Raw genomic sequence first — 15,453 nt, 5'->3', positions numbered from 1 at the left:
CAGACTTCGCCCGAAAAAACAGAACCAGGCATGGCCCTCATTTAGCTTCTTACCTAGACATGTGCAAGAAAAGCTCTTAGAAGGTTTTGGTTAATTCATGAGGAGTACAGGACCATCCCATTCTGATGAAGAGCTGCTTTGATGTGATCCAGCCACCCCCTTGTGGATGGAGATCCAATGTTGCAGTACAAAATTGATGTACCTGTATACAATTTCCCTGAGTTCTTTGATGCCCTCTCTAGTCTCCTTTAGCATCTTTTATCCCACATGAATTCTTCTTATTCTCAGATGGGACAAACAAAGCTTCTAAAATCCTGTATTCTGCAAATCTGAGAGCTGCAGCTCCGGAAAGTCCCTTCATGGAAGATTAAAATCTCATTTCATCAAACAGAATACTTAAATTCCCATAACCCCTCCAACATCAAACTTCTCATAGATCCAACTCACTCACACTGAACTTAGACTTCATTTTCTTAGCAAAGGGTCTGCAGCCAAACAGGTCTGCAGCAGTATAAAGTTGCTCATTTAAGAAGAGACCAGAGAATATCTTAGGCCACAAACATCTATCAACACATCACAGCTAAGGATGAAGACTAGAAGTTACAGTTTGTTTTTCCTCACAGGTATTTATTTAGTTTATCATGTAAGAAAATAAGACAAAGAAACGTTCACTTCTCACATTTTCTTTCAATGGCACACAAGGTGAAGGTGTTAAGTTTTTTGGCAGAAAACAAAGTCAAAAGCAAGAAAGAAGAATGAGAGTGCATTCTGACTTTCATGTTCAAGCCTTATAAACTCAATACATATCTGACGACACCATTAAATAGGGGAAATGAGTGACTTGAGTTTTACAGAACTTAAATCTTGACTGTATGTTTAAACATATTGTAAGCACAGGCTTCATTTGCATAGCTTAAAAGGTGTTAAAACAAAACTGCTTTTATATGGGCTACATGTTCTATCAACTATGTCTTGCTACCTCAAGGTAAAAGAGAACTTCTGAAAGCAATAAATGTACAATTATGAAAAGCTCTTGAGTGCAGGACAGTATGCCTTTAACCAATGTCAAATGAGAACATCATCAAACACGAGTCATCCATTCTCACTTTCATATCTTGGATTTCAGTAAGGCTTCTTTTTGTCATACAAAGACTGGAAACTGACAAAATACACACACACACAAAAAAAACAAAAAAAAAAACAGTTGGCATTTTACACTGAAAAGTCATATTAAATGAACTGGTAAACCGCATTTGGGTTACGCCACATTGTTCTGTGGACAGGTCCATTCTTGTAGCATTAACTTTATCAGTAGTCATTTCTTAAGGCTTAGAATGGGTCCCCACACTGCTCCACATCTTTTATAAACTAACTCTAAGATCAACAGAGCAGCAACATCGAAATAAATCTCAAATAAATGCATTGCATCTACAGAAATGGTCTTAACACATTTTGGCATTCAAATATTGGTGTATTTAAAAATAATATTCCTATGTACTGATTTGTATGCTTTATATTAAAGTACATTCTCCCCGTATGTGATGGACCAAAGGAAGACTTGCAAGAGTCGACACTGTACTTTTTCTCCCTCAATATGTAAAACAATAAGAAGGTCATATGGTAAATACAAGACTTTGCAAGGCTTGACAGAAATCAGGAGGGAATCGAGTGTTATTTAGGGAGTTAAAAGTCCCAACTGTGCATGACAGAGTCATAGCAGGTCAAAATCAGAAGGACAACGGATCACACTTCCATCCTAGTCCCTCTACTATTTTGGCCTTTATGTAAAACAAATCTCCAGCGCCCTCACTAGACCTACAGAGACATGACTCGGACCAGCGAGTCTTGCCCTGCCCTGACTTTTACACCACCCTGACAGATTATGGATCCCACTTGGATCTTGACTGGGGTGGCTGAATATGTGCACAGACACACAAAACTGCATGTAAAAATGATAAGCTTCCTTTCACACATTTATGGAAAAAAAAAAGTATATTGAAATTCAAATCAAATGCGCAGGTGAAAAGGGACATCACCTGAGCTGGTGGTTTTTTTCTCTCCATCTTTTAACTTCATGGCTTCTACCCATAGCACCTGCTTTCCTTTCTCAATAAAATAAGCTGGGATGACAAGAAAATAATTTGGTCTTTTTATTCCCGAGACATAAAAATCGAATGGCTTTTCTCTCCTCGGGGGTTGGCTCAGTCACAGCAAACACGAACACACACACGCAGTCATGCAAACAATTCACCCAAAAGTCTTTGCCCCAGCACTGCGTCAAAAAATTTTGAATATTATTTTCTGGATATTATGTTTTTGCATTAGTAAAATTTAAAAAACAATTAAAAACATCACACGCGCTCTCTCTCTCTCATGTCACTGAAGAGTGCTGTTGTATCACATCCTGGTTTGGTTCACACACAGAGCACAAAAACAAAACATCCCACAGCAACAACAAAACGCTGAGGGTCACAACTGGTTTCAAACACAGAGGTTATTCGATCAAAAAGGAAGGTGCTTTGCCTGCAAAGACTTGTGGTACGAAAAGGTAGAGAAGAAGGGACTTGTTTAGTGAAAACAGTAAAACTCTGACAAGGTGGAACTAGTTTTGTGATACATGCAATAATATGGCAAAAGGTGAAAGTTACCATTCTGGTTTTCACTATAGCCCCTGGTGGGAAGGAATTTTAAGCCATATTTGGCACAACTGGTCAGACAGGCTATCTGTTGCTTTTTCTCTCTGTGAGAAAAAAAAAACAACACTGTGCGAGTAGAAGCCTGATATCTAATGTAAGTGGTTCACAAAGCCTACCTACTTTAAAACCAGGCTGTGGGATGTTTAGTCTGCCCTCATTCCCCTAAAGTAAGGCTGCTCCCACAAAAAGAAGCAGGTGGAAAAATTAAACGGAAAAGTCACTGGAATGCTCTGAAAGGATAGAAATGGCTGTGAAGTTTATGGGGGAGTTACATCACTGGACAAGCAAAGAGTAAACATCTGCCATTTTCTTTCATCCCATCTGTTAAACTGATATCAGAAATGCACTCCAAGCTTGGCCTTTTCCCCCACCTACGGTTGTGCACTTGTACAGCTGAAGGAAGGGAGGGGAGGGGACGGGATGGGGGGGTGGGTGGTGGGTGGAAGAGGAGGAGGAGAAGGAGCACTGGGCTATGAAGAAGGTAAGGCTGCTGTCACTCTCTCTTGTCAGCTGCTTTTAACTGCTCCCTCTGAATCATGCAGCGGCGCACAATGCTGTCAAAACTCCCCAGGTAGAAGAGGGCGATGGTCCGAAATAATCCCATGGTAACAATCTGTATGGAAGATAAACACAGGTTAGAATTTGTATTAGCAAGGCATTAGGTTAGCATTACTTAGGCCAGTGTGACAGTATCGTGCACGTGGCTGTACCTGCTGGAGACCCTCTGTGATAGAGGTGACAGGTGACATTCCACAGGTGAGGGCTGATAGCATGTAACCATCGGGTCCCACAGAGCTGTTGAAGTTCCCCTGCTGTGAAAGCAAAGGAAAACAGGCAGGTACATTTAAAACATACTCTCTTTCTCCACAATCATTTGTTTAATGTTTGAAAGTTGGCCAAGAGACATGGTAGGGAGCGAACTGAATTTCTTACCACTGCATCTCGCACAATGATTTTGGCCACTTGCTCTGGTTGACAAACTCCAGATGTTTCAGAAATTAATTTGGTCTCTAGAGGCTAGGAGAGAAAATAATAAAAGGAAGAAAATGCTTTAAATAGAGGGGGCGGGGGTGGGTTGGGGCTGTTACTGTTAATTGTGTTAAAGACTTTACCTTTGTCTTGTTTTCCTCAGCCAGTCCTGGAGTGTCAGTGTCAGGGGGGTAAGCCACAGTCACATAGATATTGTACGGCTTTATCTGGAGTATAAGAACAGCAACAGTCAGTGACCTTAAAGATAACTTAAACAAATAAGAATTTTATACAAAATGGCTTTAAGGCAATTAAATTAAGTACGAGTGCACCCTATTGGTATATTGGGAATCCTTGTTATAATATTCACACCACTAACATACACATCTGTGCAGCAAAGTGGTGGAAAAATATAACAGATACGTGCTAAATATATTTAACTAGATGCAGGGTGAATTTGATGCGGTGTGTTTGTGCGGTGTGCAGTTGAAATCTGTGCAAAAGGATGTTCAATTGTGAGAAAGTAAAACTCACCTCCATCTGCAGTGACTCTGCTAAGCCACGCAGAGCAAACTTGGATGGAGAGTAAGCAGTGTATCCAAACAGGCCAATCTGGCCTGCTTGGGAGGACACAAACATGATGCGGCCCATTCTTCGCTCCTTCATGGTGGTTATGACAGCCCGTGTTGGGTAAACGCTGCCAAGGTAGTTCACTTCCATCAGTTTCTGTTGGAAATACAGTTTTTAGTACTGTTCAGAGTAGATTAATGAACATCTGAACATAAAGAAACTATAGTTAACTTGGGTCATGGTTACACTCAAAGGTGCTTACTTTAAAGCGGTCCACCTCCACTTCCTCAAACTTCCCAGAAATGGATGTTCCAGCACAGTTCACAAGCATATCAACAGGCCCCAGCTTCTCTTGAGCCTACACAACAGGAAAAAGCCACTTCAACACTTCAGTACTGAATTATTTAAGGAGTCTGAAATGTTTCATGGTGGTGGAGAGAGTAACATTACCTGTTTGATCACACTTTCCACCTGACTGTAATCACTAGCTACATCCACCGATATGCAGAGCACCACCTGAATAAAGTACATATAGTACATGATCTTTTATAATCTAATGTAAAATGTCACCAAATGTTATACCTTATATGAACACATACAGTCATGACATTGAAGTAATTACTAAAACCATACCTGCTTGTCATTGATTGCAAATTTCTCCACTTCTTTCTTAGCTTGAAGCAGTTTAGCCTAAAGGAAAAAAATGCATGTTTGATCTGTTCAAACTTGTGTAAACTCTTATGAATGTCATCAAGTTTCGCCTTTAAAAACTAAATGAAAACATATCAAATCTTCTGAACATTAATGCTCACACACAGGTGAACTGTTTAACACAAAATAAAGTGCATTTTGCATGTGAGTAGAGCACATCCTTCACCTGACATAGAGCAAATTCACCTTTAGAATTTGTGACTCTGTGTTGACATCAAATGGGTTGGCTATAACAACAAACAGGTTGTGACTAGGCTAGACTTAAAGGAATGATTGGCTGAATGTGGTTTGTACTGACCTCATCTCGTGCCACCAAAGTGATGAAAGCGCCTTGCCTGTAGCACTCAATTGCAATTGATTTTCCAATCCCACTTGAGCCTCCTGTCACCTGAAAATTGAAAGGGTAAGAAGATCATTAATCAAAGGTCAAATATAGGGCAGCTGACCTGCAACACATGGGCGGCAGGTAAACTGGAAATACAATTCTGTGTCTGAAATGTTACGTATATATATTACAAAAAAAAATAGAAAGGTGCAGTGTCTGTTCTGTCATGATTTGCATTAATAAATGAGCAACTACACACAGTTGACAGTAGGTACACCCAGCTAAATAGAATGCATTCTAATAAAACAAGCCTGCTGAGTTTTTGCTTAAACTGTTATAGAGAGGTGGTGATTCAACATCTTTGTTATTTCAATGGCTGCAGTTTGTGGTGCTGTAGTCAACTATATTGTGTTACCTTGAGAGGTATTTCTAGTATATAATCTACCCTCAGTGACATAACCATTAAGTTGACCATTAACTAAGCTGAATTAGAACCTCTCTATAGCTGTTTCAAAAAAACTGAATATTATAAGCGTCACCAGTGAATGATATGCATTAACAAGTTTTATCTAACTAGCGTCAAGTGAATTATGTTTTATCTAAGTGCACCTTATAAACAGGTCTCCAAATAAAATTTGAAGTTAAACGTAACGTTGCTTAGCCCATATGTGGGCGTGTCACTCCTTATAACTGACAGTCAACAATCGCGGTAAATTCTGCACTCTGAAAAATGTATTTTTCTGTCAAAATAGTTGTGACTAATTATTGACTGTGTCGTAAGTGCTACGGGCGTACATAGCTTAAACTAAGGTAGCTTAGAACTTAAAGCTAGCTACAGTAATGAGTGGACGTTAGCTACCGTTACCAGCCTAACTAGCGACGTAACGTTAGCTCTCCAGTGCACTTACCACGACGTGGGCCCCGTTCAGTTTCAACGGTTTGGGACTAATAAGAGGTGATATCATGTATAACAGTAACACAAAGGCAACAATGAAGGCAGCAACGACAAGAAGCATGATGAATGGCAGGAGGAGCCACCAAGAATTGATGAAAATCCAATCCGTGATCGTTGAGCTCAACCCTTCTTCAGAGGACATGGGTGAAATCTGGCAATCGTTAGCTTGTTTGCTAACTAGCAGGCCAGCTTCTAGGGTCCGATAACGGAGCTACGGGGCAGGCGGCGGCCCTGAAAAAGGGGGTGGCGAAACACAGACCTCAGAGGAGGAGTTGTTGGAGGGTTTGGCGGTGAGTCAAAGATGTGTAAAGGTCAGGTTAGAGTACCACGGTGGACCTTGGCTCCCCGTGACCAAACGCAGTCGGCATAAACCAAAACAAATCGAACTGTTCACTGTAAACGGACGCGCCAGGGTCGCACTTGGTACTTGTAGTTCTCAGTCGGAAATGCTTTCTGGAATTACAACGCTGCTCGAGTATACATTGACAACAACTCCCACAATGCAACGTTGTGCTTCCTCATTCGTCGTATCCGTTTCATTTAGCTAGCTACACACCTACGCACCCACCCGCCAGGTATGTCAACTAGTAAGACAGTAAAAAAGTCCCTTTTTGAATTGTTTTACAATTATTAATGAACCTACATCTCTGTTGGAAATCTCTGTCAATAACAAAACTTGATTTCTTGACAAAGCTATAACCTTTATTTACATAATGGAAACGAAAAACAGGAGATCTTATGCATGGGTGACCTCTTCACAAAGAAAAGGCTGAAGAGTTGGCTATATGTATAGACATTTACAGTAAAATAAGATATGTTTTCCATCAAGACTCATAGGAGACAGCACACCTTAGGAGCAAAAGAGTACAGCTGTATACAATCTCTAAAAGAGCATACATGAAATGTGCAAGTATTATACATTTCTTAGTTGTAGTGACAACGCACTCAGTATATGAGCAGACCAACATATTAAAAAAGAAAGAATTTTGCGGCTTTTCTGGAAGGCACATGGTGCACACTGCCACTTATGGCTACATAAACTCCATGCTTGGAGATGCATTCCTATGTTGTCAAGTGTAAGAGATGATCTCTCCACCTGAGCCACCAGTGTCCAACTTCAACACCTGCCTTAATTCGCAATGTGACTTGATCTTAATATAAGGCTTAGTTTTTTGCAGTTTGCATTAAGGATAATTAGCAAAGCCGATGGACAGTGATGAAAAAATGTACAATAGGTTGTGAAAAAGCCATGAGCTGAGTGACAAAGCAATTGAAAGCTGTTGAGTCCTTGAAAAATAAAGTGGTAAAATAATGCTGGTACGGCACCAATGGTGAGCCCCCCTAATAGTCATGTTGAATACAAATGACAACTGAGTTAATAAATACAACTGTCATTTGTTTGGAAACTTGATAAACAACCCAAAATATCAACAGGGCCTAATACAGCTCTCATCCTGAGTATCTCTGTCTCAAACTCTATAATGTCCACCACCTTGAGACGAGAAAGATGTATTTCACCAAAACAAATTCTGTGAACTCATGCCCTCCACTACACCTTCCCAGCCCAAGATTTATATATTCCACAAATTACACTATACACTATAAAATGCTTGTTTTTTTCTTAATACAAAATAGAGAATATGCAAGGGGTATTTATTAGTCTAGTGAGATGTACTTACTAGAACTTAAAATAAATAATGTTGATTCCAATGACCTCATTTGCACCAACTGTTGTGTAGGTTCTCTGCTAGTTTCCCTAAGATGCTTGGGTTTTCTGCTCATCAATACCTTTAGTCTTTAGTGCATAAATCAAACAACCCTCTAAATTCCCTATGTGGCATTGATTCTTTTATCAGGTGTAGATGGGAAGTCTTTAATCTTCTTTGGACAATAGTGAATATCAAATAAAACTAGGTCTTCCACCCTTTGTGTAGTTATCAGATTGGCAGAACAGAGCAGTAATTTTACCCACTTATAATAAACCACCAGGTCTGGTGAATGGTTAGGATGAGACAGAGAAATAAAGAAAAAGGGACAAGGACAGTAAAGAGACACAATCAATTCCTTTGCTTTGGTTTGACTTGGCTCATTTATCCCGCCTAGCCTTCCTGTCCAAAGTCTTCTGTGAATTTTTTCAGTTTGTCAAGATCTTGTTCATTGACTGTTGGCTTTGTGTTGGACTGAGACCTCATCATATCAGACTGAAAAAAAGGGGGAAAAAAAACATATTAGAATGAGGGCTCTGATGTACATTTATATTACCATCTAATATTTCTATATTCTTACCATGCATACTACAGGTTCCAATAGCTTCTCCCCAGGGACCTCCATCCATGTCATTTCAACTGCGTTGGGATCACCAGGGGAGCAAGGAGTCAAGAGGTCATCTACAACAGCGTTGGGGTCAGTTCTGGATGGACCCCGTACCTTATTTAAATCAAAACATAAGAAAGGAAACAAAAGTAACAGTTAGCTCTAACACATTACACTAAAGCATAGAGTAAGTATGTGATATTTTAAAAGTCATACCCGTTTGAAGTGGGTTGCTGACTGGACCTTTCGAACCGGCTGCATTAGAGCATCTCTGACAATGATACTTATATCTGCTCCAGAGTAGCCATCTGTCTTCTTGCCCAGAGTGACAAAGTCAGATTCAGTGAGACTGTTTGGGGTTGATCCCAGATGGAGTTTGAACATGAAGGAACGGGCGTGCTCTTCAGGCAGCGGGATGTAGATTCGTTTCTCAAATCTGAGAGAGTATTATTTATGAACAGTCAGCACAAGTGAATGATAACATGGTTACAAACAACTTTTACTGAGTAATAACAATAACCTTCTTCTGATAGCTGAGTCTAGTGTCCATGGGATGTTTGTTGCTCCAAGTACCAGCACTCCCTCATTGTCATTCCCCACACCTGTAACAACACATCCAGGGTAAGATGCACTTGAAATTTAACTTTTTTACCACAAAGATTATATCTTGATGCCTTTACTGACATCTACATCTTTCTACAAATCTGCAACCACAAACGATCAGTGTTACAAGGTTATAGAAAGAAATAACATTTCACAGGTTTACTCACCAGGCATACAAAAACCATTTCGGTGCATCTAAGCGGCCTGTATTCAAGTTACAAAATGATGTATCTTAAATAGATTATTGCAAGCATGTTTATTAAAAAGTGTGCACATGCAAGAAATAAATCTTGGAGAGTTGCTGAATACAACACACACAGCGACTGACAATATTGATGAATATAGATAAACAGGTATTCACATTTAGCCACGTAATTGTTTGTTCCATGACTACTGTACTAGATTGGATTATATTTTACAGATGTTTTTGTGTTAACTCTGTGGATTTGCAAATTATGAATCCTGTTAAAGATTAAGTGTGAATTATTGCTCTATATTATAAACATTATCTCCTCAAAAGGAATTTAGTTTAATTATAGTTCAGCTATTAATAGCTGTAAAACACAATGCACCTCTGACAACATCCTAATCAGTGATGTCATAGCAGGTGTTTTCCCCTCACCTATGCTCTGACGTCTGTTTGGGGGAGTGACCAGAATCAGCATGTTGTAAAGTCTGATCATATTTGGAGTGCTGCAGTAGCACTTTCCTGCCTCATGTGACTCAGTGCTCATTTAAGCTGCTCACGCTTCAGTTAACAAGAAGTGAACAGAGAAAAGTACAGAAAGCGACAGAGAGAGGGAGAGTCCAACCACCGGCCTTACTCTGAAACAAGTCCTATACAGCCAAGAGGACATTAATCTGAATGTTTTGCCTGCCTTTCGACTTAATCTACTGATTGACCCAACAACCCAAATATTTGAACGTTGCCCAAAAGCACCTTCTCATCACCCACCCATTGCAGTTTTTCCCCTGTGCACACCTTTAGTTTCTATGGTTACACATTAGTCTAATCCATTCTTTGTCACTATAATGCTGCCAGTGAAAATTCAGGGATTGAAACTGAAAGGGTCGCTTCTTTCAGTGCCTCAACATTCATTTTTTTTACTTGAAATGCCATTTTAGATCCCACAGGTTGTTTTCTGATTCCACAGAATATTGCTGAAAAAATGTCCAGTGACATGAAAAATTATACATCTCAGATTTTTAAACAATTTAACATGAAAAGGGGGGATTGTTCAGCATCTGAATCTGAAACAATATCAAAAATTCAGTAACTATAAATATTTTTTTTAAGTTCATAAGACTCACCCTGCATCTGAACCAGGAATTCTGTCTTAATACGACGAGCAGCTTCACTCTCGTTCTCACTTCTTGAGCCACACAGGGAGTCGATCTCATCGATGAAGATGATCGAGGGCTTGTGCTCCCTTGCGAGGCTGAAAAGATTCTTCACCAACCTGAGAAGCAGAAGGGAAGCTTTCAGGAAATGAAATAGGTGAGTGCTGTTGGATATAATATGCTGTAGCATATTTATATGCTTAACCCATGCTTCTTTGGATTGCTGGTAAAATGACTCACTTTTCACTCTCGCCCAGCCATTTGGAGACGAGGTCAGACGATGAGATGGAGAAGAATGTGGAATTGTTGGCCTCTGTGGCAACAGCTTTAGCCAGATAGGACTTTCCTGTACCTGGAGGTCCAAAGAGCAAGATCCCCCTCCATGGAGTTCTCTTTCCTGTTGTTCGAGCACAGAGGTAATTTAATCTATAGTCCTGCACTGTGACACAACAATTCCATGTAACATAGATGTTTGCTTCTATCATTTAAGAGTAAAGAGATGGCCTTCTAATTAAACAAGCTTTAATACCTGTGAAAAGATGGGGAAATTTGATTGGAAGAATAACAGCTTCTTTCAGCGCCTCCTTGGCTCCTTCTAAACCAGCAACATCATTCCATTTGATATTTGGTTTCTCCATAACAATTGCGCCTGGAAAAAATATACATTACTGAGGTGCCCACATAATGACATGAATGCATGTAAAAAAACCAACAGTAAAAAAAATATACAAAGCCTTCAGAAGGCCTAATAATTCCTAAAAACAATATTACAAACCTGAGAGTTGATTTTGGAACTTCTTTTTCTCTGGATCATCACCTTCATCACTTTCATTCCTGAACACACAAACATCGCATTATAATTTTTTTTACATCGTATTGTCTAAATTTCAAGTAAAAAATCAAGATATCATTATATTTCCAATATATCAAGGGAAAACTATTTCTTCATCCAGATCTGAATGGCATCACATAAGCAGACATACCCCACTGCCCCACCCATAAACACACCCTTTGTCATCAGACTGTGATTCTTTGACAGGCTTAGCAGGAGGAGCTTTCTCTTTCTTCTTTAGATACTCCTTCAACTTCTCTGCTCTGTCCAAATATTCAGCACATTTCGCCCGGATGCTCTGTTTAGCTTTCTCACCTTGGGCTTCATCTGTCAGAAATAAGCAGAAAAAAGTTAAACAAAAATTATTTCAGACTGTATTAGACACTGCTCTCCTAAATTTTCTGGCAGTGTTGGTACACTCACAAAACTACGGTTTAAAAAGAAAATAGTTTAAAAAAAAAAAAAATAAATAAAAAATTATATTTAAGGTTTTCAGGCAATTCTTTAATTATTTTTACAGGTTAGTTCAAGAAGAAAGTGAAGCCTTTTTTAACCATGTCCACAACAGGCTACAATGCGAGTTCCCAGATTGTGGACAGGTTATACTCAATGCCAATGTGCTGTTTTATGCCTTACATTTCACAACATGAAGGAAGTACTGAACAGCTGCCTGGTAGAGACGCAGAGCCTCATCATAGTTCTGAGCTTTATCCTCCTGAGCTGCCTTGCTGGCAAGATCAATGGCTTTCTAAAATAAAACAGACACAGAACAAAGTTAGTTACATTGTCACCTGTAGGTGCTCGCATTAACAGAGAAAGTAGATGTGAGAAGGTCAAAAACAATCAGCCAATCAAACATCAAAACAAAAATGACACCAAGTTACGAAATTAACTGAATAATAGTAAAAAAAATACTTAAATGAATGTCAGCCGTATGTTTACCGTAATTTATTATATAATGAGCAAATTTAATGCTACACCTGTCCTGCGTGATGTCACCGCACACAGCGAGGTAAGAGTGCCTAAACCTTACTCTGACAGCACTTTGTTTCACTTCCTTTTGGTTGCCGTAGCTGTTATCTATAAACTGTAGCACAGTTTGTACTTATAACACATGTATAAGAATATCACGTTAACAATTTCACTTTCTGTTGGAAGTAGGTGTCATTTATAGGCCAAATAAAACCAGTTAGTTAGCATCGCTAATCTCATTAGCGGTGTTAATGTTAGTCAATAGAACCGCTAAAGATAATATTGTTCGGCAAATACAACACCCGCATGTACTTTAACAACGGAAAAGATTAATCTTTACGTCACATACAGGTCACAGTATCTGCTGTTGGTGATCTTTTTGTTGTTGACAAGTTAAATGCCGAAATCATGCCTAGGTTAGCTAAGTTAGCTAACAATGCTAATTAGCAGCTAATGTTACAAACGTTACGCTATTCTACACCCTCGGAGGCATTTATAACGAACACCACCCAACAAAACCAGGCCACACGCTTCAGTTGACAACAGCTACGATGCTTTTTTCATTCACTCATACATGTGGACAACTTTGTTAGCTTATATGCGCGTTTTACCCAGCCCTGGGGTTGGTCTTCAACTTACCTGTAAATTATTGTTGGTAGCCATAAGGGCCGATCAATTTGTCCAATAATCGAAACGGACGTCACACCACCGTGAGTAAACAACTTTTAAACAGACTTCTTTAAAATGTAGCCTTGCAAGTAGACTGTTAACTCGATAATCGAGGTTTTTATGAGGTTTGTTTTCCTTTCTTGGATCGCTCCCGAGTAAGATCGAGGAGGAAACTTCCGTATTGCAAAGTCGATACTCGCGTGCACGGAATTTGATGACGTCAAGACGTAGCTTCAGGGTAACTAGCGTTACTGCGTTTATACAATTTACAATACATTACAATACAATTACTGTTTGGATTTTAAGAATATAAAAGTAAGACTGAGTACGATGATGCCACTTTTGTTACCCTAGTCTTATTTTGATATTTTTTATTCTTAGTTGCAGTTTATGTGGCTTGTTGTGGTGTCTTTGCTTAGTGGTTCACCCATACCCCACATACATTACCTCTTTATGTAGTCAGTGAGTTTAACAAAATTAAACACTGCCAGACTATGAATGAACTATTAACTCTGACATTATTACATAAACAATTTTATCAGACACTTGAATAAACTTTATACTTAAAAAAGTAGCAGGAATTAAGTCCACTTATGCTGCAACACACCCATGCTTTTGTGACACATTTCCCATTTTAGGATGTCCAGATTTCTAAAACAAAAATTAAATTTTTATAAGAACCTCTTTATTGACTAGGTACTCCTGCAGTTCTTCCACTCTGTCCAGGTACTGTTTACATCTATCTCTGATCTTCTGGTTGCCATCTTTACCCTGGGGTTCACCTGATGGGAAGGAGAACATTCATTTAATGCCATTCTATATTGTTACTGGTTTTTGTAACTAATATTTTATATCAGTAGCTGAGTAACTTCACTTGTAGATGCTAATTGGTTCATCAAGCAATGATAATGATGGACATCCATGTACAGAATGTTAGGGTGACTGGATCAGTTAATATGACATTAGATGCATTTTGTTTCCAGCCATGGTGACGCACGTTTTAAAATGTGCAGAAAGTACTTGACAGCATGTTGGTAGGAGACGATGGCTTCTGCGTAGTTCCCAGATTGGTCCTCCTCTGAGGCCTTCTGTGCTACGGCAATAGCTTTCTGAAATAACAGGAATTTAATTAATATTTCAGATACAATCATACCTTATGTTTCTGTAACACCACCAAAGAGTCTATAGTGTCAACTTAGCATCTGCTAAGCCATCTGCAGATAAAACCTTATAACTCAGTAGGAAAGTACTTATCGTTTTAGAAGAGGCTCATTGTGCAGTCTACCTGATCTAGGACCCTCTATATCTCAATCACACACCCACGCATTAGAGGTGGGTACCTGCTATTTTGACCATTAAAAGAGAATTACACTGCATATGAGGTTTTCCATCTAGGATACAAAGACATACAAAGACATTATAACCTCATATAGCACCTTATAATAAGTCCCGGTTTAAAACGATGAATGAATCATTTCACAGACCACCATAGAATCAGTGCACTTGATGTGAAGCACTATTTTCAGTTAGCTCTCGCAGAACAGAAATATTTGACACAAAACGCCCTGCATTTAAAAAAAACTTTAATAAAACAATGGAAGAGTTTTGCAGCGCACAGTACCTTAGACTGACACTTAGACGGAATCATAATGAAGCATCTGCCAAAATTAAACCGGTCTGATTGCATACAAATACACTCGGTGGGTTTGTTCCTATAAGTAACAACACTTGTTCCACTCCACTCCATAAACAAAAGGAGAAATTTCCAGTTTTGCGGAAGGTTATTCACCCTACCTGGAGATTTGTTGGGTCCATGAGGAGTCCTGGGAGAATTAAAAACACAACAGATTCGACCTGTGATCCCTGCCAGTCTTGTTTCGTTTATCCACTCCTGTAGTCACTGCACAACTAGTTCCTGTTTGCCTATCATTACCTCAGCATTGACACTTGCGTTAAAGAAAGTGGCCTGCCCAGTCGCAGGAATGGCAGCGATGCTGGGACGCGGAAACCCTCCTGCCACTGAGTCATGATGCTTAGGCTAGTTGTTGTTTTTCAAGTTTCAAAGACGACACAAGTTGCAGAGGCATTCCCTCAGTGACCCATATAAAAGTAACTATTTCAGAATTTCACAAATGTTTCACTTTTTATTGAGAATCATTTGGGACAGTAGCTTAAAGACAAGACGTGTAAATGCGAGTCGTGTTATTTTTCTCTGTATACGGAAACTCTTGTTACAAGAAGCCAAGCGACATTTGAAACCCCGGACTTCAACTGCGAAACTAAAACCCACCTCTCCAAAGGCTGGTGTGATGACTGTCTGTACCACTAGAGGTCGCCACAAGATCATTTTTAAAGGATCAAAAGTTGTTTAGAAACTGTAAACTCACTTCACATATCCTTTTAAGAATTAACATTATACTTTAATACCAGAACTATAAAAATATAAAATAAGATATTTAAATATTAAGCATTAACATTTTCCTAACCAGTTAATTTA

The 15,453-nt window shown here is 39.2% G+C and overlaps 2 protein-coding genes across 3 annotated transcripts; both read right to left on the bottom strand.

Moving 5' to 3' along the window:
* Positions 1-600: 600 nt before the first annotated feature.
* Positions 601-6,629, bottom strand: kdsr (3-ketodihydrosphingosine reductase). Its single transcript, XM_056391240.1, has 10 exons — positions 6,180-6,629; positions 5,245-5,334; positions 4,869-4,925; positions 4,686-4,751; positions 4,498-4,593; positions 4,200-4,391; positions 3,809-3,892; positions 3,630-3,713; positions 3,407-3,508; positions 601-3,309 (listed from the first exon to the last, which is right to left on the bottom strand). Exons 1-10 carry the CDS (start codon positions 6,366-6,368, stop codon positions 3,190-3,192), a joined length of 1,080 nt encoding a protein of 359 aa, XP_056247215.1. The 5' UTR covers positions 6,369-6,629; the 3' UTR covers positions 601-3,189.
* Positions 6,630-6,906: 277 nt separating this feature from the next.
* Positions 6,907-15,181, bottom strand: vps4b (vacuolar protein sorting 4 homolog B). 2 transcript variants are annotated; one of them, XM_056390495.1, is made up of 13 exons: positions 14,751-15,181; positions 13,954-14,065; positions 13,638-13,738; positions 11,952-12,063; positions 11,492-11,642; positions 11,259-11,317; positions 11,013-11,132; positions 10,724-10,880; positions 10,454-10,602; positions 9,060-9,141; positions 8,756-8,975; positions 8,513-8,653; positions 6,907-8,427 (listed from the first exon to the last, which is right to left on the bottom strand). In XM_056390495.1, the coding sequence occupies exons 1-13, from the start codon at positions 14,769-14,771 to the stop codon at positions 8,326-8,328; spliced, it is 1,527 nt and encodes a 508-aa protein (XP_056246470.1). In that variant the 5' UTR covers positions 14,772-15,181; the 3' UTR covers positions 6,907-8,325. The 2 variants fall into 2 exon arrangements, with proteins under 2 accessions (XP_056246470.1, XP_056246471.1); XM_056390496.1 differs by lacking the exons at positions 13,638-13,738; positions 13,954-14,065; positions 14,751-15,181 and adding an exon at positions 12,927-13,162.
* Between the last annotated feature and the right edge of the window lie 272 nt (positions 15,182-15,453).

This window comes from Seriola aureovittata, chromosome 12, assembly GCF_021018895.1.
Source record: "Seriola aureovittata isolate HTS-2021-v1 ecotype China chromosome 12, ASM2101889v1, whole genome shotgun sequence".
Taxonomy (NCBI): Eukaryota; Metazoa; Chordata; class Actinopteri; order Carangiformes; family Carangidae; genus Seriola; species Seriola aureovittata.
This window is presented reverse-complemented; position numbering and strand designations above follow the sequence as displayed.

Coding starts and splice junctions, on each gene's coding strand:
- kdsr (XM_056391240.1), bottom strand. CDS start 6,368: ATGTCCTCTGAAGAAGGGTTGAGCTCAACGATCACGGATTGGATTTTC. Junction 4,594..4,685: donor TGGAAAGTGTGATCAAACAG/GTAATGTTACTC, acceptor CCTGTTGTGTAG/GCTCAAGAGAAGCTGGGGCC. Junction 3,714..3,808: donor CTGAGGAAAACAAGACAAAG/GTAAAGTCTTTA, acceptor TTTCTCTCCTAG/CCTCTAGAGACCAAATTAAT.
- vps4b (XM_056390495.1), bottom strand. CDS start 14,771: ATGGACCCAACAAATCTCCAG. Junction 14,066..14,750: donor TGGACCCAACAAATCTCCAG/GTAGGGTGAATA, acceptor CTGTTATTTCAG/AAAGCTATTGCCGTAGCACA. Junction 8,428..8,512: donor TGGAACCTGTAGTATGCATG/GTAAGAATATAG, acceptor CCTTTTTTTCAG/TCTGATATGATGAGGTCTCA.